The 26,740-nt window shown below is 39.7% G+C and overlaps 1 protein-coding gene across 1 annotated transcript; it reads left to right on the top strand.

The window, feature by feature from the left end:
* Nucleotides 1–111: 111 nt before the first annotated feature.
* CTR9 (CTR9 homolog, Paf1/RNA polymerase II complex component) lies at nucleotides 112–25,920 on the top strand. The gene is made up of 25 exons (XM_084287875.1): nucleotides 112–256; nucleotides 1,448–1,546; nucleotides 2,053–2,292; nucleotides 2,759–2,876; nucleotides 3,742–3,831; nucleotides 5,145–5,293; nucleotides 7,921–8,028; nucleotides 8,478–8,585; nucleotides 8,701–8,937; nucleotides 9,689–9,778; nucleotides 9,876–10,004; nucleotides 10,110–10,293; nucleotides 11,313–11,401; nucleotides 11,643–11,828; nucleotides 12,005–12,092; nucleotides 12,347–12,495; nucleotides 14,478–14,594; nucleotides 14,783–14,928; nucleotides 16,822–16,893; nucleotides 18,029–18,164; nucleotides 18,601–18,747; nucleotides 19,163–19,320; nucleotides 19,589–19,685; nucleotides 20,027–20,139; nucleotides 24,750–25,920. The coding sequence occupies exons 1-25, from the start codon at nucleotides 212–214 to the stop codon at nucleotides 25,156–25,158; spliced, it is 3,504 nt and encodes a 1,167-aa protein (XP_084144001.1). The 5' UTR covers nucleotides 112–211; the 3' UTR covers nucleotides 25,159–25,920.
* The last annotated feature ends 820 nt before the right edge of the window (nucleotides 25,921–26,740 follow it).

Below are 26,740 nucleotides of genomic sequence, written 5' to 3'. Positions count from 1 at the left end.
GCGGCTGGTTCTTGGCGGCGATTGGCTCGCTGCGCCTCGGGGGGCGGAGCCGGGCCGCCTCCCCCCTCCCCTCTCGCCTGAGCACGTCCGGGTCAGTCGGCGGCTGCGAGGGGAAGTGCGCGCGCCGCGGCCGTTGCGCGGCGGAGGCGGCGGCGGTGGTGGAGGTGGTGGAGGAGGCTTCGGCACCGTCACCGTCACCGTCACCGGCAGCATGTCGCGGGGCTCCATCGAGATCCCCCTGCGGGACACCGATGAGGCGAGTCGGGGCGGCGTGGCCTGGGGATGGGCCGCGGAGGGGCCGCGGCGTGCCGGGCGGGGCGCGGAGGAGCCGCGCGGAGATGTTGAACCGTGCTTAAGGTCACCTGGCGCGAGCCGGGGTGAGGCAGGTCTGATAGGTTATTTGTTTACTGTGTAGGTAATACCTGTTCATCGCTAATAACGATCTTAGTTTGTTGTTGGTGTTGCCCGAGTTCAAAAACATTCAAACTAAAAATAACAGGAGTTGTAGAAAAAATAAATAATTGCTGTCACTCTGGCTTTGTGTAATCAAAACTGCCAGTCCTGATAAAGCTGGATGGCTGCAGCCCCCTTGTAGGAGTCACAGAACCTGCGCGGGTATAGTGGGACAACCCTGGGTGCAACAGTTGCACTGCTTCCCTACTGTAAAACTGAATAGTAACATCGGTGGCTAGTATCAAAGGTGGAGTGACTGAGGAGGAGGTGAAATAACAGGCAGTCAAAATGCACTCCTGAGCATCCCTCCTTGAGAATATTTGTTCCTTTTTTCTTTCCTTTTTCCCTGGCAGAATACTAAATCAACTTGGCAAAATAGTACTTGGAAAATAACGATGTCATTGTCAAAAGTTGTTGACATCATTTGCTCATTAGTTACTACGGTTATTAATGATCGGAAATTTAGTCTGTTCTCTGTCATGTTTGCCACTTCAATAAATCTCTTAATTTTTTGAGGCATAAGGATGTCTATATGAAAATTGCAGGGTTCTTAGGTATGTTTTGGGTATTGATAACTGCCTACTTGGAAAGTTTTAACTCTGTCTTAGATCTGCAGGATTTGTATTACCTGTAAGTTTTTAAAATGGAGCAGTACTTGAAGGGATATTTCAAGGCAACTTGGTTATCTGATTATTAGCTGAACAGTGAACATTGTGAGCTTGAAGGCTATGATGAAAGAAGTTGAAGTATCAACTCTGTTTTCCCTGACTAGTATCCCAACAATTGGGCTATCTTTTCTCAGAAATTTGTGAGAGGCTATCACTTTTGTATTTTGCAGAAGAAAATAAGCCGTCACTTCTTTGTCCACAGCTCTGTTTAAATGGAAAGAATTATTTATGTCTTAAGTGCTGAAATGTCCAGTTTACTTTGAGCTCAATAATAAATAGCATTGTTAATACTTCATGAAAAGAAATTCTCTGTTGTTTCGTTCTAGGTTATCGAGCTTGACTTTGATCAATTACCTGAGGGTGATGAAGTTATAAGTATACTGAAACAGGAACACACACAACTACACATATGGATCGCCTTAGCGGTTAGTATATATGCAAACTGTTTATTCAGATTATCCAAGAATAATTTCCACTTCTGTACTTTTATGACCAGGGATAACTGAATTAAGAAGTGGAACTGAATTTGGTTATTTGATAAGCGATTCTAGACCAGATATTTCTGCTTTTTCATATGCATGTTAACATTTTAAGCTTATTTTTTTAATGAAACAATGCTGCTAGACGCCTACTTCCTAAATTTGTTCTTAATCCTTAGTTTTACCATTTTACTTCCTTGATTATATACTTCATAAAAAGGTGGGGGGACTTCATACTGTTGAAGTATGGTGAAATGTGCAAAAAGATAAAGACGTTCAGAGGAAAAACAGTTGATTCTTTATAATAAATAGTTGCAAGAGTTCATCTGTGTTTTAATGTAAAACTAAGTTGAGACGATTATAGGAAAAAAAAATGGTGATATCAGAATGTCTTTGATTGTCCCTATACTTATGTGCCTTATGGATCCATCTGTTAAAACCGTATGTTATAGCTGGAGTACTACAAACAAGGGAAAACAGAAGACTTTGTGAAGCTGTTGGAAGCGGCACGAATAGATGGAAACTTGGACTACAGAGACCATGAAAAAGATCAGATGACATGTTTGGATACTCTGGCAGCGTACTATGTACAGCAAGCTCGAAAGGAGAAGAACAAAGATAACAAGAAGGAGCTCATCACACAAGCTACCTTGTTGTATACGATGGCTGACAAAATCATCATGTATGATCAGGTAAAAACAATCTGTATAAAAATCCATGTTTGTACTTTTTTAATCATTCTTTTAACCTGAATTTTATAGCGTTTTCTGTGAATTCAAAAAAACTGCTTCTAAAGAAAGCAAATATTAATTCTGTAAAGAGAAGGTAGAAAATGCTCAGGCTTTTGTTTATAGATGCGTAGTATGTGTACATAAAACTGTAAGTATCTGAAATGTCTTTGGTGCTACCAGGAATAATTATTTGTTGCTTGGGACACCTGATAGAACTGTATAACTCAGCCTTTGGGGGTTTGGAGATTGGTTGTTACTCTTTTGTCTGATAATGTGTGAACTTCAGTAGACAATAAAGACTCTTTTTTTTCTCATTCTGATGCAAGAGAAATCAATCATAGAGTCCTATTGCGTAATCTTTTCTATAGTATAATCTTCCTATTTTATGAGAATAAATGTAGTGGACGTTTTTGTTTTCTTTATCTAGAACCACTTGTTGGGAAGAGCCTGTTTTTGTCTGCTTGAAGGTGATAAGATGGACCAAGCTGATGCGCAATTCCATTTTGTGCTTAACCAGTCTCCAAATAATATTCCTGCCCTTCTTGGTATGAGTTTGAGTATTTGACTTGGTCTCTTCAGTTGAGTTTTGGAATGAGTTATGCTTAAGAAGGGGGTGTATATGTAAGCAGAGAGATAAAGAAGGGTATGAAGTATGTGCTCTTGACCAGAAATGTGTGATGGAGATTACTTTAAATATGGGAAGAAATATGCAGATGGAAAAGCTAGGAAATAGTACAATGTTTGCCAACATCCTGGCACCTTTTATCTTTGTTTTGGGGTTTTTGTTTGGTTTGGGTTTGTTTTTTAGCTGTGTTCATGTGGCAATTAAAGCCTTAAGTTCTACAATGTGAAACTTGCCCTCAGAGCACGGCGTGAGCGTGCAGCGTACTTCTTATCCTGCCGACACTGTAAATACGTCTCCCCCGAACAAAGCTTTTGGAATTTGGAAATTTCACTTGTAATTATGTGGTACAGCATAAAAACCTGTTTGCCTACATCCAGTCCAACTACTTAAATTTTCTTGATGACATCAGTGAAGCTTTATACCTCTAAGATGAGGATACCATGAGTACCAAGGGGTCAGCCGTAAAACTGATTTTTCTCTGTTCACTAATGAATCTAGTCTTAGCAAGCGTCTTTCTTCTGGAGTAGGAAAGAACTAAGTTTATGCAGAAAACCAGGAAAGTGTAAACTTAATGTAATCCTTTGCTTGTTTCATATGCTTGACATCATCTAAGATAGTAAAACAGTTGTAGTTGTCTGAACTTCCTGTTAGTGTTTTAATTGTGTTTAATAGTGTTTATTTCTAACATTTGAAAATTGGTACAACTTCACCAAATAAGAATAGAGCTGTTTTTTAACTGCTTTGTTTATATTTTTGATTTGTTTGCAACTGTTGTGTCATAACAGGTAAAGCATGCATTTCTTTCAACAAGAAAGATTATAGAGGAGCCCTTGCCTACTACAAGAAAGCACTGCGCACCAATCCAGGCTGCCCAGGTAAGACAAACACTGTTTTGTCATGGAAAGGCCTTAACTCAGGTCTTCCTAATTGAAGTACCTAATGTTTATTTTGTGTGTTTGTGTGTGTGTGTGTTCTGTAGCTGTCCAAAAATCCAAAAATAAACTCCACTAAAAAGAAAAACACACACCGTCGTTATCAAAGAGTTGAGAGTTTGTTGATTTGCAGTATTCCTTCACTGTTAGATACAGAAATCATGCTGAGGAAAATGCTTTTCTGTTTTTCTGATTATTACCTTCTAATTAGCTATTGGAAAATGAGAAGTTGCATGTAAGAGAAGTTAAAATTGTATGGAGTGGGGAGGAAAATGCCGTTCAAGACTATAATAATTTATTTACTATCTCTTGGAATAAAAGTTAAGAAAATTACATCAGTATGTTGGCATTAATAATGAATGAATTTACTTGAAATGTAGAATTCTAGCTGTAGTGCATGCTAACAGCTCTCCTTGTGTTGTATGGTTTTCTTAATGCAAAAATCTAGGAGACTTGTGTATAACAGCTGTAAAACGTATGCATTTGATTTAGAAGTATCAGGATATTTGCATCGGTATCATAAATATTCTAAAGTCTCTCAACGGATGCTTTTTGATAACATATCTGAAAAATAACTTATTACAGAATTGATGTGTATTCTGTAGTCTGGCTTAGCATAAGAATCGTGGCTCCCAAAATGGGTTTAGAAATGCAAACTGTACTTTTAAATAGACATCTCTTGCTCATGCCCTGCTCACGTACACTCAGATACTGTGTATAAATGTCTCTGTGTTCCTAGTCTGCAAGCATGCTGAAAGAGCAATATGATACAAAGTTTTCTGTATTAGTTCATCTGTACAGATTGAGGGTGATGTACAGCATTTTGTTAGCAGTTGAATCAGTTGATGGAGGCAAAACACCTAGTGAACTTCTCTATTCATCTGTGTTTTCTGGAGGCCTGCTGGTCTTAGCTGAACTTGACCTGCCTAAGAAATATCCGGCCTTTTCATCTGACAATTTTTTTCATGTCTTTCTCTGTTATTTCTATTATGTTTCTATAAAAGTAATGTTCTATTTGCTTCCTATCTGAATATTCTGGAGATGCAGACTGCTCTTCTGGAGTGTATGAGGAAATAAGGTCTTACTGACCTATTAAAATTAATTCTGCTACCAGGTGTGGGAGGCTACCCTTAAAAACAACAAATCATTGAAAGGCTTTATAGGTTTTAAAGAAGTATTAATGTCCAGAATGTGTAAAATGAATGAAGTTCTTGTTGAAATGTTCAGATTGTGAACGGTGTCATCTTGTTTTCTAGCTGAGGTTCGATTAGGTATGGGCCATTGCTTCGTGAAACTGAACAAGTTGGAAAAAGCTCGCTTGGCGTTCAGCAGAGCTCTGGAACTCAATTCAAAATGTGTAGGGGCTTTGGTTGGACTGGCTGTTCTGGAACTCAATAATAAAGAGGTGGGTCCAATTTAACAAGAAACCATACTTACCTGACTTACGTAAAGCAGCAAACTTGAATCCTTTGAGAGGTGCTCCTTTTTTAAAATACGTAATAAAATTTGTGGTTAAATCAGTTTAGCTAGTGTTACTATTGAACAATGAATGATTTGTGCTTAAGGTATAAGCAGCACATGCTGTATATTCTGTGGTTAAAAACCTTCAACTCTGCTAATAGAAATTGTAAGTACAGAAAACTAGTTCTATTTAATCAAAGTAATAAAAATATCTCCTTGGTGGGATATGTGAATATGTGTCCAGTTAAAAAAAAAAAAAAAAAAAAAAAAAAAAGCTTTAAAAATCTCACCCAACAGTTACAGATCCATTTAATAGCCAGCCTTACTTAGTCATTTGCAACTCCATGAAGGTTAACTAAACGAGTTTGTACTCAGGGTGATTTGAAAGTAACCAAATACTTGGAGACCTCATTTGCAATGGCAGCTGTATTCCAGAGTATCAGGATTTTTTTTGGAAGAGCATTATGCTAGCAAGAAGGTAAAAGCCGTAGTCTCAGGAGGTTAGTCTTGGGCTTTTAGGGCTTTATGGAACATGAACTTTCAAACAAGTGTTCAAGTTAATATTGAAACTACCTTGGCATGTGTGCTGCATAGTAAACTAAAGAATAGACAACTAATTTTAACCAGTCTGAAATAATGGTAAACTGGTGATTCTACCTCTCTAGATGTTGTATCACTAGAAAAAATATAGCTTAATTTAATTCGGAATATCTGATGGTCAGTCAGATCACATGGATGGTCATTCCATGTTAAGAAAGTTATTGGGGAGGATAGGACCTCTAAGATCTAAAAAAAAAAAAAAAAAATTTTGCTTAATTGCGTGCTGCTAAATTTTAGTGTTCTTCCAGTATTGCTTTCTGTAAAATACATAACTGTCTAGAAAGACCTTCTTTTAGTACAGAATATCTGAAAAAATATTTTATGGAGAAAAATATTTTAGACTTCCATAAATAGTTTGGGTAAATGTAGGCATGAAAGTTTTTCAATAAAACCACAGAGACAACCAAAAATGTTCTAAAATCAGATCATAATAAATAATTCCATGGGTAAGCAACTAATGAAGCCTGCTTTCCCTGTCTCCCCCTCCCCCCCCCCCCCCACAAGGTCTTTTAACTCATTTGATTAAAGTCCCCTTGATCTTTGAAGAGCTGTAATTAAAAGCTGACCCACTCAGATTTGGTTGTGAGGAATGCATTGTCTGTGCTTTATTTCAAACTGCTTCTGCAACTGCACTGCAAAATTAGTATAATATCAAAGAGTTGACATGGGGGAAGAAGAATGCTTTCTGTAGGAAAAAAAAATCTCTCTGAAATGCAACTGCTAAATGATGTCTTTTCAACGTGTAGGTATTTACAGTGTTCCTCTCCCCCCACCCCCCCTTAAAGATCTTACGGTGTCAAATGAGGGTTGAGGTTACCCTGTATTATTGAGGTTTGCTCTCTCTGGTTTTATTTCATTCAAGTGCGTAGGAGATTTGAGACCTCTGCCCATCTACTAGATGCAGTTGAAATTGGACAGGAAACACAAATTACTGGAAAGGTCAGACATAAATACTGTGATTATAAAACCTCTTTTGCTTTTGAAAGTTAGGCAAGAATAACTCAGTATTTCTTAACCAGGATATATTGTTGGAAAAGTATTGAACATTTCAAATGGCAGTATTGGAAAGATACTGCCATTTTAAAATTGTGTTTGAGCTGCTGCTCATTGGACTGTACATAGTTGAGACATATGATAAAACCTAGTATATTCAGTAAGATAGCTTTCTGCTGATAATAATAGCACAGTAAAGCACAGATTTTACATGATTACTAGATGCCATTTTTGGTATCTCTGTTTTTATATCTTTATTTTTATATTTCTTTTCAGAAATACATACAAATTTGAGCTGATGTGCTTGTGATATACATCTCTTTGTTGTCCCAAATAAGTAGCAACTATTGACCCGTTATGGACTTGAACTTTTAAGTGAAATTAGTACCCATAGAAAGCTTTTGTAAACAGTAAGATTTTTCTATAAAAGGGTATGTTTTTTATAGTAATGCCTGTAGGTAGCCTCTGCTGTTTTTCATTGGAACTTAATTTACAGTACTTCTTAATTCAGCATCGGAGTTTCTTGTTTAGAATTTGAACATGAAAACATTTTCACTTCTGTTCACAGGTAAAATGTTGAAACCTAAAACAAACAGGAGTTAGGGATGTTGAACAGTAGAAGGAAGGCTATCAGAGGTGTGAGAGTGAAATGCCAAAAGACAAAGGCTGGGTATCTTATTTTTTCTAGAAATTCGTGTTCTGTTCTTTTGTCGTATTAATAGGTTTTGTGTTTTTTTAGGTGTTGTGTTTTGTTGTTGTTGTTTTCTTCCCTTCTCCTCCACAGCCTATGTGGTGGCTTCATTTTCTGGTCTTTGTGCTTCAGGGAGGAAAGCTGGCAGCTGAATTTACTTTCTTCTGCGAGACTAACAAGGACTATGTTACAGTTCCTGAAGCAGCATGCACTGAAAAATAATTTTTAAAATCTTAGTAAGATACAGCTATTGAGATGCTGATGATACTTGTGAATATTTCTTTTAGGCCGATTCCATCAAGAATGGTGTCCAACTTCTCTCTAGGGCTTACACAATTGATCCCAGTAATCCAATGGTGCTGAACCACTTGGCTAATCACTTCTTCTTCAAGAAGGTAAGCAGAAAGTCTGTGGAATTTTACAGTCGAATACTTGATAACCTCTGAGCAGCAAGGTTAGCAATGTTAGTTTTAATCTCACTTCATCAGGTTAAGTGGTACGTGTACATAGTATGGAACTATTAATGCGGATAGGTAAGTGTAAAGTTTTTGACTTATATTTTTTTTTAAATATTATTTTCTTAGGAAAGCCAAGAAAAGTGCACTTATTTCTTAAATCAAGCTCACTTTTGTGTCCTAGAGGGATATCTTTCTATCTTTGTTTTTCTTTCTTCTTCTGGGCTTTAAGATACAGCGTAGATATAGAATGCAGAAAAGAAACCACTAAAACTGTTATTTAGTCAGTGCTGTGTCTAAAGCTTTCTTGTATTTACCACCTATCCTTGTTTATTTGTTGTCAAGTAATGTATTATTTAAAGTGCAGGCTTTCAAATTTATTTATTTAGGATTATGGTAAAGTACAACATTTGGCCCTTCATGCTTTCCATAATACCGAAGTTGAAGCAATGCAGGCGGAGAGTTGTTACCAGCTGGCTAGATCTTTTCATGTACAGGTAGGACAGCTTTTAAAAGCTCCCTTTGCGATTACACCTAATATTCTGGCTATAAGAGTTCATACAAAGCTTACCTGTGAAAACCTTACCTGCTCTTTCTTTAATTTTTATTTAGGAAGATTATGATCAAGCTTTCCAGTATTACTATCAGGCCACTCAGTTTGCCTCATCTTCTTTTGTACTTCCGTTTTTTGGATTGGGTCAAATGTACATTTATAGAGGGGATAAGGAGAATGCGTCACAATGCTTTGAAAAAGTTTTGAAAGCCTATCCTAACAATTACGAGACTATGAAAATCCTTGGATCTCTTTATGCGGCGTCAGAAGACCAGGAGAAACGGGATATTGCAAAGGTGAGTTCTGCTTCTGCCTGCATCATACTTTTACATGCAAGAGTAGAACTTGAAAATCAGACTTGAAATCGGAGTCTGTACCTAGATGCTCAGGGTTTCTTTACTGTAAACATGGAGTATTTAATATTGGCTGTCGTGAGAGATCCTCTTAACTGTGGAGAACTATAGCTTTTGCATAGAAGTAGGATTCCCACTGGGTATTGGATAAAACAACTCCAGAAATTCAGGGGAGCTCTGGCCTCACATTTGTATTAGATGCTGTTAAAAGGCAAAATTCTTCCAGTGTGTTAATGTTATCTGAAAATGTCAAATTAAGTAGTGATTTCCTGAAGGTGTAATAATAGCTAGCAATTTCCTGAAGGCACTGGTCTTAGCTTATCTGAAAGGATGGTGTTATTTTCCTTTTTTGTTTTTTTCTTTAATGAAAGTCTTTTTTAATCTAATGCTGGGTAACTAAATGCACCTAATATTAGCCTTCATATTATAGCTTCTTGTGTTCATATGTGTAATAGTTTGTGCTTTTGTTTCTATAGAACAGCTTATTAAAAAAAAAAAAAAGGGAAGGAAAGTAATGTGATTTTTTTTTTAATTTCCAAGCTTTAGTCAGTTGTGCAGATGTTTAGAATGTTTTATTTTGCAGTATGTTTTGGTATGGTTTCTAGTGTTAAAGTCAGTGCCTTTGCTCTTTCTTTGAGGTTTGTTACAACAATTTCTGTATCCACAAAGAAGTTTGTTTTCTGCTGTTTCTCAGGGACATCTAAAGAAAGTCACAGAACAGTATCCTGATGATGTAGAGGCATGGATTGAGCTAGCCCAGATTCTAGAACAGACTGATATACAGGTATTAAACATGTAATTCACCCTGTTTGTGTCAATGCTTGTTATAGGAGCACATGAAGCTCATTCTCCTATTTGTCATCCACTTTCTCTTTGTAAAGGGTGCACTGTCAGCTTATGGTACAGCCACACGCATTCTGCAAGAGAAAGTGCAGGCTGATGTCCCACCAGAGATTTTGAATAATGTGGGTGCCCTGCACTTCAGGCTGGGAAACCTAGGAGAAGCAAAGGTACATAATTATTAACAGTTTGAACTAAATTTTATGATCACCTGAACTTTTCCTCTAAGAATATACTGGAGTGCTTTATTTTTTTTTCTTCTTTTTATACTTTAGAAATATTTTTTGGCATCGTTGGATCGTGCAAAAGCAGAAGCTGAACATGATGAGCATTATTACAATGCTATCTCTGTAACAACATCCTATAACCTTGCCAGACTATATGAGGCGATGTGTGAATTTCATGAAGCGGAAAAGCTGTATAAAAACATTTTAAGAGAACATCCTAATTATGTTGATTGTAAGAAACGTGTGATATTTTAGTTCCACAGTCCTCCTTAAAATACCAGAGATTTTTCCATCCACAGTGTCTTCTTGTCTCCCTGTATCTATCTTCAGTTATTTTCATAGTAGTTTTGGGGGCCTGCTTACCTACTTGCTGTTTTACCTACTGTTTTTAAGGACTGAATCATCTTTATAGTACCATCTCCAGGCTTGAGGCTTCTGATTGTTGGTAGATCTTTATTGTATTCCAAAAATCTAGCAAACTAGCTTGTCTAGACTTGAATGCTTTTTGCTCCCTTGCTGCTCCCCTTCCACCCATGCCCAAAAGCCTTAGCACTTCAGCACTCAGGTGCAATCAAGGCCATCCACTTGATGTGCCCAGCCTCTGCAACCACACCTACATAGCTCAGTGGAAATACTGATTCTACCAAAGTGTCTCTGTCATGGACTTTGGTCGTCTTCCAGGGAAGCGTAGCTGTTGAGGGCATTGGTGCAGCTGCTATGGCACATCCTGTTTTTGCTCTTCACTCTACCTGTCCTCTTGCCCCCAAGTATCTGCTCTGTGATACCTCCTGTAAAGGAGAGGAGGTAGCCCTTGCATAGCAAGCTGCAGTATGCAGTGTGCTTCAGAATAATCCTTTTTTTTTCGTGGTCTATTATTGCCCCCCTGCACTTCCCAAAGCTTGCAGAAGTGGGAGAGCTGTTTAATGTGGGGGGAGAGAAATTGTGTAACTGATGTAGCCTTCTGAGGTTTCTGAATTGTGTTTAACTTGTGAAAATGATTTAAAATATTTAAATTACATCTAAGTGTTAGAAATTTGCAATTTCTTTATCATTGCTGTGGATAGAAGTTCCTCTTTACAGAGTTTATCTCATTCTGAGTAGAACATGAAAGGTGTCTTTATGCTTGCTGTCAAGCAGGTCAAGAAAAGATGGCTTTTGACATTCATGTGTTGCCAGTATTTTGCTTGTTTGAGATGAATTTGACCTTTCCTGATTCTAAGCTTTTTTTGTTTTATTCCTCCTTGTTTTTAGGCTACTTGCGCTTAGGAGCTATGGCTAGGGATAAAGGAAACTTTTATGAGGCTTCTGATTGGTTTAAAGAGGCACTTCAAATAAATCAGGTGTGTAACCCTTTAAACACTTAGTTAAAACACTTGAAATTCCAGGTTTTTCTTTCAATTTTGTTCTTGTGTTGCAATTCTGTTTTGTCTGTTCACATAAATTGGGGGAAGGAGAGAGAACTGCTAAAGTCTGCTCATTTATTTATTTATTTAATATGGAATTTAATTTATTTTATACTTGGAAAAGTAACCTTGCAAGGGAAAATGCTGCCTCTGCAATTGACAGTGAGTTTTTATTCAGGACCATCCGGATGCTTGGTCTCTGATTGGTAATCTTCATTTGGCCAAACAAGAGTGGGGTCCAGGACAGAAGAAATTTGAAAGAATATTGAAGCAGCCTTCCACACAAAATGATACTTATTCAATGCTGGCTCTTGGCAATGTCTGGTTGCAGACTCTACATCAACCCACAAGGGACAGAGAAAAGGTAATGAGCATCTGTCTGCCCTGCATGTGATTTTACTTATTTCTGTTAGCTGCTAGCTACTCAGAATGCTCTTCTCATTGCCTATTTGGCGTATTACAGCCCATAAAAATACTGGGTAGATTCTTAGATACCTCATTGTAGAAATGAGTGATCAACTGGGATACTTCTTTCCACAGGAGAAGCGTCATCAAGACCGTGCATTAGCAATCTACAAGCAAGTACTCAGAAATGATCCAAAGAATTTGTATGCTGCTAATGGCATAGGTGAATGTTAGACTAGTTTTCCTTACATCAGAGATGACGATGGTATTCTTATGTTTCGTGCTTTAATATGTGTAGAATTGTCTTTGCAGGGCCTGCACACTATTTAATGGAGTGCATGAGAGAATAGCTTTCATATGGCAGCTATGTCCATTTTTAATGGGGAGCTTGATTTAGGCAATGTTTTGTTTTCTTTGGCAGGAGTACATAGTACGTGAACCTGGAAGCTTACACTGTACATATTACTTTCCCCTTAGGAGCTGTCTTGGCGCATAAAGGATATTTCCGTGAAGCTCGTGATGTTTTTGCACAAGTGAGAGAGGCAACAGCAGATATCAGTGATGTGTGGCTGAATTTGGCACATATCTATGTAGAACAAAAACAGTACATCAGCGCTGTGCAGATGGTAACATCTCTAAATTGAACTACATAATATGTTGTGCTAGATGACTTCTTGATGTTTCTTAGCTGTCCCTGGCAGCTGCTAGTTTTCTGAATAATATTTTAACTATAGGTCTATTTCTAGCATACTATTGGCTGTCCATTCTAGACTTAAAAACAAACTGCCAAATGTAGATAAGCGTTTCCTGCTTGTACCCTTTTTCCATGTATCAGAGTTAAAATGTGATAGAGTTACAATTTTGGCCATGAAATTTGTTTTTAGTCAGAGGTTTCAGTCAGTGTGGTTACTGTATGTGACTTACTTTCAGTTGTTAGTGAAATTAGTAAATGCAATTTGATGCTTTTTTTTTTTTTTTTTTTTTTTTTTTTTTTTTTTTTTTTTTTTTTTTTTAAGACCAGAGCTTCCTGTTCTCATCATTTATGCAATCATTTGCAAGAATGATCAGAGCTGTCTGAAAAGCTTACTGGAATGATTTCTTTCGCAACAATTAAAATCACAGGGTAAATCATGTTAGGAGAAATCTCTTCAGGTCATCTAGTTTGACCTGCTCAAGCATACTAACTTCCAAGTATCAACCTGTTCTAAGTTAGTTGATTGAAAAAGCATACAAGCAAGCTTAAAAAAAAAAAAAAATGTTAGGATAGAAGCTCAGTAAGAACTTGTTTAGTGAGGATTTATTCTACATTGAGGCTCAAAAATATTTAATTCAGAACTATCATCAAGATTTTTGTGATGGTTATAAAGAATATAAGATAGTGGATCTTTTATACCTGATCAAGAGCTCAGTAGTTACTCTCCTCCAGTGAAGTACTGGTAAAAGTCTTTTTGTTAACATGATGTGATGCATTCTGTTATTTGAGTTGAGTCGGTCTTTAAGACCTTGTCTGTCTTTACTGAAAAAAGCCTAATGAGAAATCTAATTTAGCAATGCAGTGAACTTTCACCTTCTGATTTGTCAGAAAAATATTATACTTATTTGCCAATTTATTTATGTGAGGCTGTTAGAAGAAACGTGTTTGTTCACTGAGGTGTTTTATTGTTCCCTGGATTCTGCTATGCAGTTGGTACAAGCCAAAGTTTGATATATATGATATTGCACTCAAAGGGAGATAAACTGAATTTAATAGCATAGCTTGTTGCAGCCACAAGTATTCTAGTGAGTTCTTGACCATAAAGTATACAAATCTGGGACAGCCTTAATGCTAAATGCAAAATCTTTGACTCTAAATGTTAGTGAAAATTGGATGCTCACAATGCCATGCAACCCCTCTGTAGTGATTTCAGGCATTACAGGGTGATTTCTGAATCTGAGCTGGAAGTAAAGGTTGTTTTGTATTTCTTAATATGTTGGAGATTTAGAATCAGTTAAAGATGGCTTGAGAAAAAAGCATGGCAAAAAAGGCACTTGTTACTGAAAAGGATGAGGTTTCTTAGCTATTGGAACCTTTAATTGAAGGCCCATAAAACATATAGTGACAAATTGTCTTTTACACTTTAGAGCAACTATAGTGTGAAAGAAAATACAGTGTAAAAGAAATAATTAGATATGCCAAGCTATTCAGCGAGGTGGACAGGACTAATTTGATATTGAGTTATCTTAAAGGTGTTTTTTTTTTTTTTTTTGTAACTAATTGCATCAGGTATATGGAGTTACCACACTAGGTATATTTTTATCTATGAGCCAAGAAAGCAGATTTCTTTCATACCACAGAGAATAACTGAGAGTGCTCTTAAAAATGAGTCTTTCTGGTTTTTGTTGCAGTAGATGGTATTTGCAAAGCGTTTTATTTTACTTCAGGATGTACAGAGCCTTTAGGACTGCTGCCAGTTTTCAGATATGCTGCTTTTTTTTTTTTTTTAAAAACAAACAAACAAAAAAAAAACACATTAGCAGTAATACTTTTTAGGAAAGGAAACATTTGATGTAGTTAGCTAACCATAATAACTAATCGTTGTCACCTCTTAATTTTATTTTTCAATTTCAGTATGAGAACTGCCTCAGGAAGTTCTATAAGCATCAGAACACTGAAGTATTGTTATATTTGGCCCGGGCACTCTTCAAATGTGGGAAATTGCAGGAATGTAAACAAACTTTGTTAAAGGTATGAATATAGAATATCATAGATCACAAAATAAAGTTAGTGTAAATTGCTGCATGTTTAGGTCTCCTTAAATTCAGTATCTTGAATTGAAATAGTGGTGCTTGTTTTCTGTTTACCTCTATGTACCTTACTTGTATACCTCTGTATCATGTTGTAAAGTATCTTAAAAACATGCTTTTCATTTACAGGCCAGACATGTTGCGCCAAGTGATACAGTCCTTATGTTTAATGTGGCTTTAGTGCTACAAAGACTAGCTACCTCTGTCCTGAAAGATGAAAAAAGCAATCTAAAAGAGGTGCTTAATGCTGTGAAAGAACTGGAGCTAGCCCACAGGTAAAGCTGATTTTGTTTTCACTAATCATTATAATATATTTCAGTTTCCTTACAGTGAAAATGCAGTGTAGGTCTGAAATTATGATTAGAAGAGCAATCATCTCCAGTGAAACACTGTATTGAATTCTAGAGTTTCTAGCAGAAAAATGATTTTGCCTGAATACACAAAAACTGTGTATTCAGACTTGGCTCCAAAACCACTTTTATTTGGCCAGGTGGCCAATACATATTTCCTAAGGAGTTTTGTATTATGGTTGAGGCGCTTTTTCTTAGTTGAAAATGCATTGAAAATTGTTCTGCAAATTTATTACATTTTTGGAGGACTTCTTTAAAAATAACCTGTGAAGTTTAAAACTAGATCTCAAAATAAAACTAGATCTCAAAATGAAATGTTTATATTATATGAGCCTAGTTAATGAGTAGTAGTCCTTGATAACCACGTCTTCTCAGTGGCAAGTGAAGCCTACGCACATTGATAAATTAAGAACAGAAGCTGGTTCTGAAGCTTGTTTGAAATCTATAGTCTTTGGCTTAAAAAAAGCTTTATGGGAAGAAAGCAACATGATTAATTGAATAAGGAATTCATTCACAATTTCCCATTGGCAGGCAGATGTTTAGCTATTTCCAGGAAAGCAGAGCTGCTTCACAACTGTTATGAAGACAAATGCCAGAACTCCGAAAGAACTCTGAACAGCCTCTTCCCCAGCCCCTTCTTCCTTCTCTTCCCCCAACTTCTAAGTATGACATATCCCTTTGGTCAGTTGCGGCAAGCTCTCCTGGCTGTTGCCCTCCTAACTTCTTGTGCACCACCAATCTCCTTGCTAGCAGGGCAGTGCAAAAAACACAAGAGACGGTGTAAGCACTGCTAAGTAACAGCTAAAACATTAGTATGTTATCAATCCTGTGTTGGTCACAAATCTCAAATTTAGGACCATACAAGCTGCTAAGATGAAAATTAACTCTATTCCAGCCAAAACCAGTAGAGCTTTCAACCACTTATTCTGCTCCTACATTATCACTGATGCAGTTGGTTTACTGCATTTAGTTGCTTTACACATTCCTGGCTCTGTTTTTATGTCCAGGATAGAGAGTGGCTTTCAGATGTTTATAGTGGCAAGAACTGTGGCCTGAGATCAGTTCTTCATTTTCAGATCAGTTCTTCATTTTCCTTTGCAGCTATAATTTGCTATAGTATTGATCAAAACAGATCTTTGGCACAAAGGTATTCCAATTTTATCAGCTACAGAAAACTTCTCATATAATCAAGGATTTAAAAGTTCTAGTGCTTTATGTAATGCAAACAGTATACATTCAGAAACAAATTCTATCTTAAATTCAGTTGGAAACTTGTGAATTTATGTCTTTATTTGGTATTCAATTTACTAAAAAAATCAAATGTCTGATATATTTAACTTTTGGAGAACACTTTCCGTAAGCTTAAACTTGAGGTGGGAATTATTTCATAGGCTCAAGCCTTTAGAGTTCAATCTAGCATGAAAACACTTCATTATAAACATGAAAAGAAGCTGGCAACCTCAAAAAACTTGGACTGTCCTTCTCTTTTTCCTTTAAATGGTTACAAACTCTCTTCAAAGCAGTGATCATCATAGCTTCATCATAGCTATTTGAAGGTACGTTATATTCACTAGGACCTGTGAACCAGATTCAGAGAGGCTGTTTTGGACAGATTTGAGACTAAATAAATTAGTATGTCTTGCATTTGAGATCTCTGAATGTACTTGTATACTGTTGTGTTAAAAATAGAAAATTGGTGAGGGTTTTGTCTTCTGTTGCATCTTACACGATAGTAACTCAGGAGCAAGTGCTTTGTTTTAAGGCAAAATTGCACTAAACATGTAACTAATACTATTCTTGTTTGTCTTTATCATCTAGGTACTTCAGTTACTTGAGTAAAGTGGGTGATAAGATGAGATTTGACTTGGCACTTGCTGCTACAGAAGCCAGGTAAAAAAAAATAAAATAAAATTCAGGAACTGGGAGGAATGTTATCTTTTTTTTTCTATTTTTTTTCTTTCCAGAATAAAACTATTCAAAAATTTTAGCTATTTCATAGAACAGTAGAAATCTAACTACAGGATTACTTGCTGTTGCTGTTTTTTTCTCTTCCTATCTTTGCTTTCTAATGTTTTTGTACAGTCTAAAACTCTAAACTTGTGCTCTCCTCTATCACGAGAGCCTGCAAAACTTCAGCTATTTTAATAGCAGATTTTCCACCAAGGGGAGAGTGGAAAATTTATTTAAAGATCTCTAGCTCTCCCTGTTTTGGCTTTAATGATAATTTAACATGTTTGATTTCTTAGAAATTTTTTTAAGATAACTTTTGGTGACTAGAGTGGATCACTTATTAAAACATGAAATACTTATATTTTGCAATGTCTAGTCTTTAAACTTTGTTCAGGGTAATGTGTTTGTATACAAGCCTGTTTAAATCAGTTTTCTTTCAAGCCTGTTTCTTACGTTTTTCAGGCAGTTTGCCCTATATTGCCCTGTCCGTAGACATACAAATAACTTCTATTGGCAATCATTCACTATACATCTTAAATAGATATCATTAAAGCATTTTGTACAGACAGGAAAATTTCTATCTTTTAATACTAAAAGAATTCGTCGTAACACAGCTAAGAAATGGTATTGAAAGCAACTTTCATTAATGTTTTATGAGACTGGAACACTTAATGCAACCTGAACTCTTATACAGTTGTGGAGTTTTTTTTAGATAAAGTTTGTGGCTACCTTTCTGATTAGGTTTGCTAGTAAGTTCAGATTAAATGACTTCTTTTTAGTAACCATAGTTCTGAAGCTGTCCAAATGGGTTGAAATGATTTCTCTTTGTGATTATTATGTCTTTGAATTGGCTAAATTTCAAGTGTGAACCAGTAAGTTCCCAAGTTGTGTATTGCATCTTAAAGATAAATTATATTAACATTAAATCTGTTAGTTCAGTCAAAAATCTGTACTGGTCTTCTATTGCAGTATTTCAGGTAGCTTATTTTTGTTGTGATGCATACCCTTTATGAAACTGTTACTCCTTTTAGTACCTCTGTCACCTTCCTTTACTTGAAACCTTTGCATGTTATAGGCAATGCTCTGATTTACTGAGTCAAGCCCAGTATCATGTGGCTCGAGCACGCAAGCAGGATGAAGAAGAGAGGGAGCTGCGTGCAAAACAAGAGCAAGAAAAGGAACTGCTTCGCCAAAAACTACTTAAAGAACAGGTTTTATTCTGTTACATTTTACTTAATTAAAAAAAAAAAGTGTTCCTACTGCTCTGTGATGGTGGCTGGTGTTACTGATGAAATATCCAGTTGATATTTTTCTAAGATACAGTAAACGTTAGCAGAAGATGTTACAGCTAACAGGTGATACTCATTCTTTCTCATTGCCTTAAAAATAGATTTTTATTTTTAAAATGAAATCCAAGTGTTGGCAAACCTTTTAAGGTTATCAAATTTTAGTACAAGTGGGACCAAGGAGGGAGCACTTGGTACAAAAGTTACTTTGGACTTTTGCCTATTTCAATACAGACCTTGCAGAAAAGCTTTCTGACATGGAATTTGTAGAAGTTAATATTCTAGTTGCTTGTCAACAAAAAGACCTGTGAATATAATAATGCAACTATAATAGTAATGGTTAGTTTCTTCGCTGTTTCAGGAAGAGAAGCGCCTAAGAGAGAAGGAAGAACAGAAGAAACTTCTGGAACAAAGAGCTCAATACGTGGAGAAGACCAAGAATATTCTGATGTTCACTGGTGAAGTAGAAGGATCAAAGGAGAAAAAACGTGGCGGTGGCGGAGGCAGGGTAGAATAGATTTTTTATTCTTTTTCCTCTATTTTTTCTTTGGTAAACATTCTCTTGGGATAGCGTGGGGTTTTAATTTCAGCTGCCTAAGTTCTGCTGTGTGAAACAGCACAGATTTAATGCTCTGACGTAAAAATTGGAAATTAACACTTAAGTTTTGAACTAGGCAGCATTACCAAAATCTGTTCTGTTCAATTTTTAAAATAATTTAAAATAACAGAAGATTATTATGTGTTTGGAATTTGGAATCAGTTTCTCAGTGATACCAGTCCAGATATTATGGGAAAGTTGACGTGAGGTCTGTGTTTTTATGTCTTCAAAAATGTGTTCCAAGAGGTTCTATTTTGACTTGTCTGGTACCTTTCAACTGGAAGATGAACAGCAAGCTATATTGTGGGACTTTTATTTATTACAGCGTTCCAAAAAAGGAGCAGGGGAATTTGATGAGTTTGTCAACGATGACAGTGATGAAGATTTGCCCATGTCTAGAAAGAAAAAGAAGAGGAAGGGCAGTGGTAGTGAACAAGATGGGGAAGAAGAAGAGGGAGAGAGAAAGAAGAAAAAGAGGAGGAGGTAACTTATACTTCAATGTTAGACTCTTTGTGAGAAATAGTACATCTCTAAATATTCTTATGCAGTGCTTCGTAACATAAATGAAATGTTGATTAAGTGGTTAGCAGGAGTAAGTCTTACATATTTTTGAACAAAAATTAAAGAGTACTTATGCAAGAGAAGAATGAATAACATTTGATCAGCTGAATCTCAAGACTGGAAGTTTTGTATGTGTAAAGTTCTCTTGCAGTGATATACTTTACATCACACAAATATGATTCTCTTTAAGACCCCAGAAAGCAGATGAGGGGAGTGATGATGAAGAACATGAAAATGGTCCTAGACCTAAAAAACGACGTCCACCCAAAGCAGAGAAAAAGAAGGCTGTAAGTTACATGCTTTTTTTCCTAAAAGTTCCTAAGTTACGTGTTTTTTTTCCTAAACGTGCACTTGGACTCCAGCACTCCTCTATTTTGACAGAGACTTGTTAATGCTGAAAATTTGTGGTAGCAAACTACCTTTTGTCCTCCTTTTCCTATTGCTATATCTGCTTCAGAAAAGAATATTTCTTAAACCTTCTACAATATCTGATAGCAAATGGATTATTTTGATCAAACTATTTTAGAACATTTTAGAAGCACGTCTTAGTTTTTTTGAGTGTTTCTGCCATTGGACACTGATTTAACCAGACATGTGAACAAGCAACCCTTTGTTTTTGCCCATGCAGCCCAAACCAGAACGTCTGCCTCCTTCAATGAAAGGAAAGATCAAATCAAAAGCCATAATTTCATCTAGTGATGATTCTTCTGATGAAGATAAACTTAAAATTGCTGATGATGGGTAAGAACCTTTATTATCTTCTCAAGCACTGCAATTCTAGCGTATGCTTTCAAGAGAAATGACAGTATTAATAATAATAAGATAATGAGAAGATAATCAGAAGCCTTTTGTTGTACTTAACATCACCTTCCATTACAAATTATTCCATTCCCTTTCTCATTTGTCGGCCATTTGCCGAGGCGATCGGCTCCGGGGCAGACGCGTTCTGCAGCGGAGCGGGGGATCGGGCCAGGCAGGGATAATTTTTCCGGTATCGAGCCTACTGGAGGGAGCCGCCAGGACCCGGCAGCCCTCGTGAGGGAGGCTGACGAGGCGAAGGCGGAGCCAGCAGCGCCCCCTCCGCGGCCGTTCAAAAGCTGCCCCTAGGGAGCGCGACGAACAGGACGGGCAAACAGGGCAGAGCGCTCCCCCCGCCCATACGAACACCTTCACGACAGCCCTTAGCTAGGTGATAATGGTCTCCACCAGGCACGGTGCGCTCTCCAGGAAGTCGGTGCACACCCAGACCGACTGCCCGTTAAAAAATGCCGCAGTTCAGGTCACCGGGTGCAGGGAGCGTCTGAGCCTGTTGCTGCCATCGGCGGGAGGCAGAGAAACTGCGTGCGTGAGGTGCGAGCAGGTGGATGACCTGGTCCGCATGGTGGCGGAGCTCAAGGAGGAGGTGGAGAGGTTGAGGGATATCAGGGAGTGTGAGCGGGAGATAGACTTCTGGAGTAACTCCCTGCAGGGCCTCAAGGAGAGGTACCGAGGTGAGACACCCCAAATGGGGGTGGACACCCTGCCCTGTTGCTGTCGGGCAGAGGGAGGGGATCTGGGAGTTGAGGAGGAATGGAAACAGGTCCCTGCTCGACATTGCAGGCGATGCCCTCCCCTTCCGGCCCTGCCTTCCCAGGTGCCCTTACACAACAGGTTTGAGGCCCTGGAGATTGAGAGGCCGGTGGGTGAGGAAGAGGCAGCAAGTGTACCCAGGAGGATGCCTAGGGCGAGGAGGTCGACTCCACGCCTCAGGACTGCCTCCACCAAGAAAGACAGAAGGGTTATTGTTGTGGGAGACTCTCTTCTCAGGGGAACAGAGGGCCCTATTTGTCGGCCTGACCCTACCCGTAGGGAAGTGTGCTGCCTCCCTGGGGCCAGGGTCAGGGACGTTGCCAGGAGGCTTCCCAACCTGGTACGCCCCTCTGACTATTATCCTCTTTTGATAGTCCAGGCAGGTAGTGATGGCGTTGAAGAGAGAAGCCTCAAGGCTATCAAAAGAGACTTTAGGGGGCTGGGACGGTTAGTGGATGGAGCAGGAGTGCAGGTGGTGTTTTCGTCCATCCCCACGGTGGCAGGGAGGGGTTCAGAGAGGACACGGAAAGCCCACCTGTTAAACACGTGGCTCAGGGGCTGGTGCCAACGCAGAAATCTTGTTTTTTTTGACCATGGGGCACTTTACTCAGCACCTGGCCTGATGGCCGCAGACGGGTCCCTATCTTTTAGGGGAAAAAGGATCCTGGGCCAGGAGCTGGCAGGGCTCATTGAGAGGGCTTTAAACTAGGTAAGAAGGGGGATGGGGTTGAAGCAAGGATTGTTGGAGCTGTGCCAGGGGGAACAATAGCAAGGCCGGGGGATAAGGCAATGGCCCAGCTGAAGTGTATCTACACCAATGCACACAGCATGGGTAACAAACAGGAGGAGCTGGAAGCCATCGTGCAGCAGGCAGGCTACGACTTGGTTGCCATCACGGAGACGTGGTGGGACCAGTCTCATGACTGGAGTGCTGCAATGCCTGGCTATAAGCTCTTTAGAAGGGACAGGCAGCACAGAAGGGGTGGTGGTGTGGCTCTCTATATTAGAGAGTCTTTCGAGGTTGTAGAACTCGAGGCTGGGAATGACAAGGTCGAGTCCCTTTGGGTTAGGATCGGTGGGGCCAACAAGGCTAGCGTCCTGGTCGGGGTCTGCTATAGACCGCCAAACCAGGATGAGGAGACTGATGAGGAGTTCTACAGGCAGCTGACAGAAGTTGTGAAATCTTCAGCGCTTGTTCTCGTGGGGGACTTCAACTTCCCTGACATATCCTGGAAGCACAACACAGCCCAGAGAAAGCAGTCTAGGAGGTTTCTGGAGAGCGTGGAAGATAGCTTCCTGACGCAGCTGGTTAGTGAACCTACCAGGGGTGGTGCCCCGCTAGACCTTCTCTTCACAAACAGAGAAGGACTGGTGGAGGATGTGATTGTCGGGAGCTGTCTTGGGCAGAGTGACCACGAAATGGTGGAGTTCACTATTCTTGGCGAGGCCAGGAAGGGGACCAGTAAAACCGCTGTATTGGACTTCCGGAGGGCTGACTTTGAGCTGCTCAGGACACTGGTTGGTGGAGTCCCTTGGGAGGCGGTTCTGAAGGGCAGAGGGGTCCAGGAAGGCTGGGCGCTCTTCAAGAGGGAAATCTTAATGGCGCAGGAACGGTCTGTCCCCACGTGCCCAAAGACGAGCTGGCGAGGAAGAAGACCAGCCTGGCTCAACAGAGAATTGTGGCTTGAGCTTAGGAGGAAAAAGAGGGTTTATAATCTTTGGAAAAGTGGGCAGGCCACTAGGGAGGACTATAAGGATGTTGCGAGGCAGTGCAGGGACAAAATTAGGAAGGCCAAAGCTCATCTGGAGCTCAATCTGGCTACTGCCGTTAAAGATAACAAAAAACGTTTTTACAAATACATCAACACAAAAAGGAGGACTAAGGAGAATCTCCATCCTTTACTGGATGCGGGGGGAAACCTAGTTACAAGAGATGAGGAAAATGTGGAGGTGCTTAATGCCTTCTTTGCCTCAGTCTTTAGCGGCAATACCGGTTGCTCTCTGGACACCCAGTACCCTGAGCTGGTAGAAGGGGATGGGGAGCAGGATGTGGCCCTCACTATCCATGAAGAAATGGTTGGTGACCTGCTACGGCACTTGGATGTGCACAAGTCGATGGGGCCAGATGGGATCCACCCAAGGGTACTGAGAGAACTGGCGGAGGAGCTGGCCAAGCTGCTTACCATCATTTATCAGCAGACCTGGCTATCGGGGGAGGTCCCAGTTGACTGGTGGCTAGCAAACGTGATGCCCATCTACAAGAAGGGCCAAAGGACTGACCCAGGAAACTACAGGCCTGTCAGTTTGACCTCAGTGCCATGGAAGCTCATGGAGCAGATCCTCCTGAGAGTCATCACGCAGCACTTGCAGGGCAAGCAGGCGATCAGGCCCAGTCAGCATGGGTTTATGAAAGGCAGGTCATGCCTGACGAACCTGATCTCCTTCTATGACAGAGTGACGCGCTGGGTGGATGAGGGAAAGGCTGTGGATGTGGTCTACCTTGACTTCAGCAAGGCTTTTGACACCGTCTCCCACAGCATTCTCCTCGAGAAACTGGCTGCTCTTGGCTTGGACTGGCGCACGCTTCGCTGGGTTAGAAACTGGCTGGATAGCCGGGCCCAAAGAGTCGTGGTAAATGGAGTCAAGTCCAGTTGGAGGCCAGTCACTAGTGGCGTCCCCCAGGGCTCGGTGCTGGGGCCAGTCCTCTTTAGTATCTTCATCAGTGATCTGGATGAGGGCATTGAGGGCACCCTCAGTAAGTTTGCAGATGACACCAAGTTAGGTGCGTGTGTCGATCTGCTCGAGGGTAGGAAGGCTCTGCAGGAAGATCTGGATAGGCTGCACCGATGGGCTGAGGTCAACTGCATGAAGTTCAACAAGGCCAAGTGCCGGGTCCTGCACCTGGGGTGCAATAACCCCAAGCAGAGCTACAGGCTGGGAGAGGAATGGTTGGAGAGCTGCCAGGCAGAGAAGGACCTGGGAGTGATGGTGGATAGTCAGCTGAATATGAGCCAGCAGTGTGCTCAGGTGGCCAAGAAGGCCAACAGCATCCTGGCTTGTATCAGGAACAGTGTGGCCAGCAGGGCTAGGGAGGTGATCGTCCCCCTGTACTCGGCTCTGGTGAGGCCGCACCTCGAGTACTGTGTTCAGTTTTGGGCCCCTCGCTACAAGAAGGACATGGAGGTGCTTGAGCGGGTGCAGAGAAGGGCGACGAAGCTGGTGAGGGGCCTGGAGAACAAGTCCTACGAGGAGCGGCTGAGGGAGCTGGGCTTGTTCAGCCTGGAGAAGAGGAGGCTCAGGGGTGACCTTATCGTTCTCTATAGGTACCTCAAGGGAGGCTGTAGCGAGGTGGGGGTTGGTCTGTTCTCCCACGTGCCTGGTGACAGGACGAGGAGGAATGGGCTTAAGTTGAGCCAGGGGAGTTTTAGGTTGGATGTTAGGAAGAACTTCTTTACCGAAAGGGTTGTTAGGCATTGGAACAGGCTGCCCGGGGAAGTGGTGGAGTCACCATCCCTGGAAGTCTTTAAAAGATGTTTAGATGTAGAGCTTAGGGATATGGTTTAGTGGGGACTGTTAGTGTTAGGTCAGAGGTTGGATGATCTTGAGGTCAGAGGTTGGATGATCTTGAGGTCAGAGGTTGGATGATCTCTTCCAACCTAGAAATTCTGTGATTCTGTGATTTAGATAATGATATCATTGCTCAAATCCTAGTGTCTTAATTTATGTTTTAAAATAAGCATTGCATCTTTTAATACTGTTTTTTTTTTTTCTTCCCCCTACAGACATGCCAGGAATAGCAACAGTGATTCAGATGATGGGGAACAGCAGCACAGTAAACGCATTGTTTCTGATAGCGATTCTGATAACAGAAACAAGTCTGGTAGCGAGGCAGGTAGTCCGAAGAGATCCAGTGTCCACGCATCTGAGGAAGATTCTGACAGTGACAGATCAGCCAGAAAAAGGAGACGGTCAGATTCAGAGCAGTCTGACAATGAGTCTGTGCAGTCAGGAAGAAGTCATTCAGGTGGTTCAGAAAACGAATCTCGCCCAGCTTCTCGCAGTGCTGACTCAGACAGAGATTCTGAGAGAGGATCTGACAATGAGGGTTCTGACAGAGGATCTGGTAACGAATCTGAACCAGAAGGATCTAATAATGAGGGGTCTGAAGGTGGTTCAGATGACAGTGATTAGATCTAAATTACAGACATCTTTTTAGAATGTTCATGTAAATATATTTCTGTTCTAGTGGAAATCCAATTTTTTATATTTGAAAACTGATGGGGAAAAAATGTTTTAGTAAACTGTTGTGAGACCTTCCTGTGATTCTTTCTATTAGCACCTAATGAATGTTCCTCTGAGTTGGATTATGGTGTATTAAATTCAAACTGCTGTGGATGACGAACAGAAGCCCTGTACTAAAATCAGCACACCAAGGATGGAATGCATGTAAAAACTATGGAAAGTTAAATCTCAGTTTAGGTTATTTCAGTGTGGCTGAAATTGTGCGCTCTGTGTTTATACATGCATAGATAAATCTTAAATTCTAACAAATGAAGCAAAGAGCTTTGTATATTTATCTCTTTCTCATTCTGATTACAGGTCAGTAGGGAGGTTTTTCATCTTTTCTCTTAAAGAACGTATTTGAGAACATATTTGCCATGATGTAACTCCTTATATTTCAAATAGTTTTGTTTTTTTTTTTTGCTTTTGTTTCTGTGGTAAATCAGGTGAAAAAGATGCAAATATTAAAGGAGTTTTATAAAGTAATGATACAGATGTAGATAGAGTATTTAAATTGGCAGGTCAAAAAAAAAATTGGAGATATTTCCATATTACTTGACATAGTTGAAGATGTCAGTGTCACAATAAAATGTTCCTGCTCATTTGCTTTGAGTGATTTATTTAAAGCCTTAAATGGTATAAGCAGAAGACCTGAAAATGTTAAATTTGACAAAGCAATGTGTTTTGAGGAAGTAGTCTAACTGGATTTTAGCTTAAATGTATGGCTGTAGGAGTGAGCTCATTTCATGCTCTGTGTTCATTATTGTATTGTATCTGTATTGTAGACTGACGTGAACCTGACTTCTCTTTACAGTTGTCTTTTCCTGAAGTTTTGGAAAGTCCTCTGCACCGGTCTGGGGTGGGTGGGGAATTCTACATTCATTGGTCATCAAGTTAGACATTCACTGAGAAGATCATGTATTGCTATTGTTTTTAAAAGATTGTATAGCCTAAACTATGTTCCTTCTGTTTTTTTTTTTTTTTTTTTTTTGTAGAAAGTCCAGATTGTCACTACTGATATCTAACTTCAAGTACTAACTGAAAGCTAAGTTTCCCATGCTGCTATTTCTGGTTTGCTGTGAGCATTAGCTGTTCTCATTGTGTATGTTTTGTCCTGTGTTTATGGGCTGTTGGTAACCACAGCAGACAAAGTCGACTGTAAAACAGTTGAGACACTTTTACAGGCTCAGTTCAGTATCAAGTTTCTGTACACAGTCTTACGTAAAATTAATTGAGTAGTAACATGCAGAATAGAACCTTGTTTATTAGTTAAGATTCAGTTCTGTTTCTAATCCCAGTGTTATTGTTGACATAGAGTCACTTAGGTAGGTTTGCCACACTTGAAGACTGGAAGTTAGATAGCTTTGAAAGCTCATGCTTGAGGAAAACTTGTGGCCCTTAGAGGAAATGATTCTCCTATCAAGAGAGTCACAACCCTTGTCCTCACTTCTTTCAGAATCAGAAGGAAGCAATGGACAGATGAGGTAGGTAG

This window comes from Netta rufina (assembly GCF_964035555.1).
Source record: "Netta rufina genome assembly, chromosome: 5".
In the NCBI taxonomy this organism is placed as follows: domain Eukaryota; kingdom Metazoa; phylum Chordata; class Aves; order Anseriformes; family Anatidae; genus Netta; species Netta rufina.
Note: the sequence above shows the minus strand (reverse complement) of the source record. Positions and strands in the feature narration are given on the sequence as shown.

Bases quoted from the DNA above. Each gene is read 5' to 3' on its own strand.
- CTR9 (XM_084287875.1), top strand. From the start codon at position 212: ATGTCGCGGGGCTCCATCGAGATCCCCCTGCGGGACACCGATGAG. The intron at 12,496-14,477 runs GTAACATCTCTA...TTTCAATTTCAG, and splicing joins ACATCAGCGCTGTGCAGATG to TATGAGAACTGCCTCAGGAA. The intron at 19,686-20,026 runs GTAAGTTACATG...TTGCCCATGCAG, and splicing joins AAGCAGAGAAAAAGAAGGCT to CCCAAACCAGAACGTCTGCC.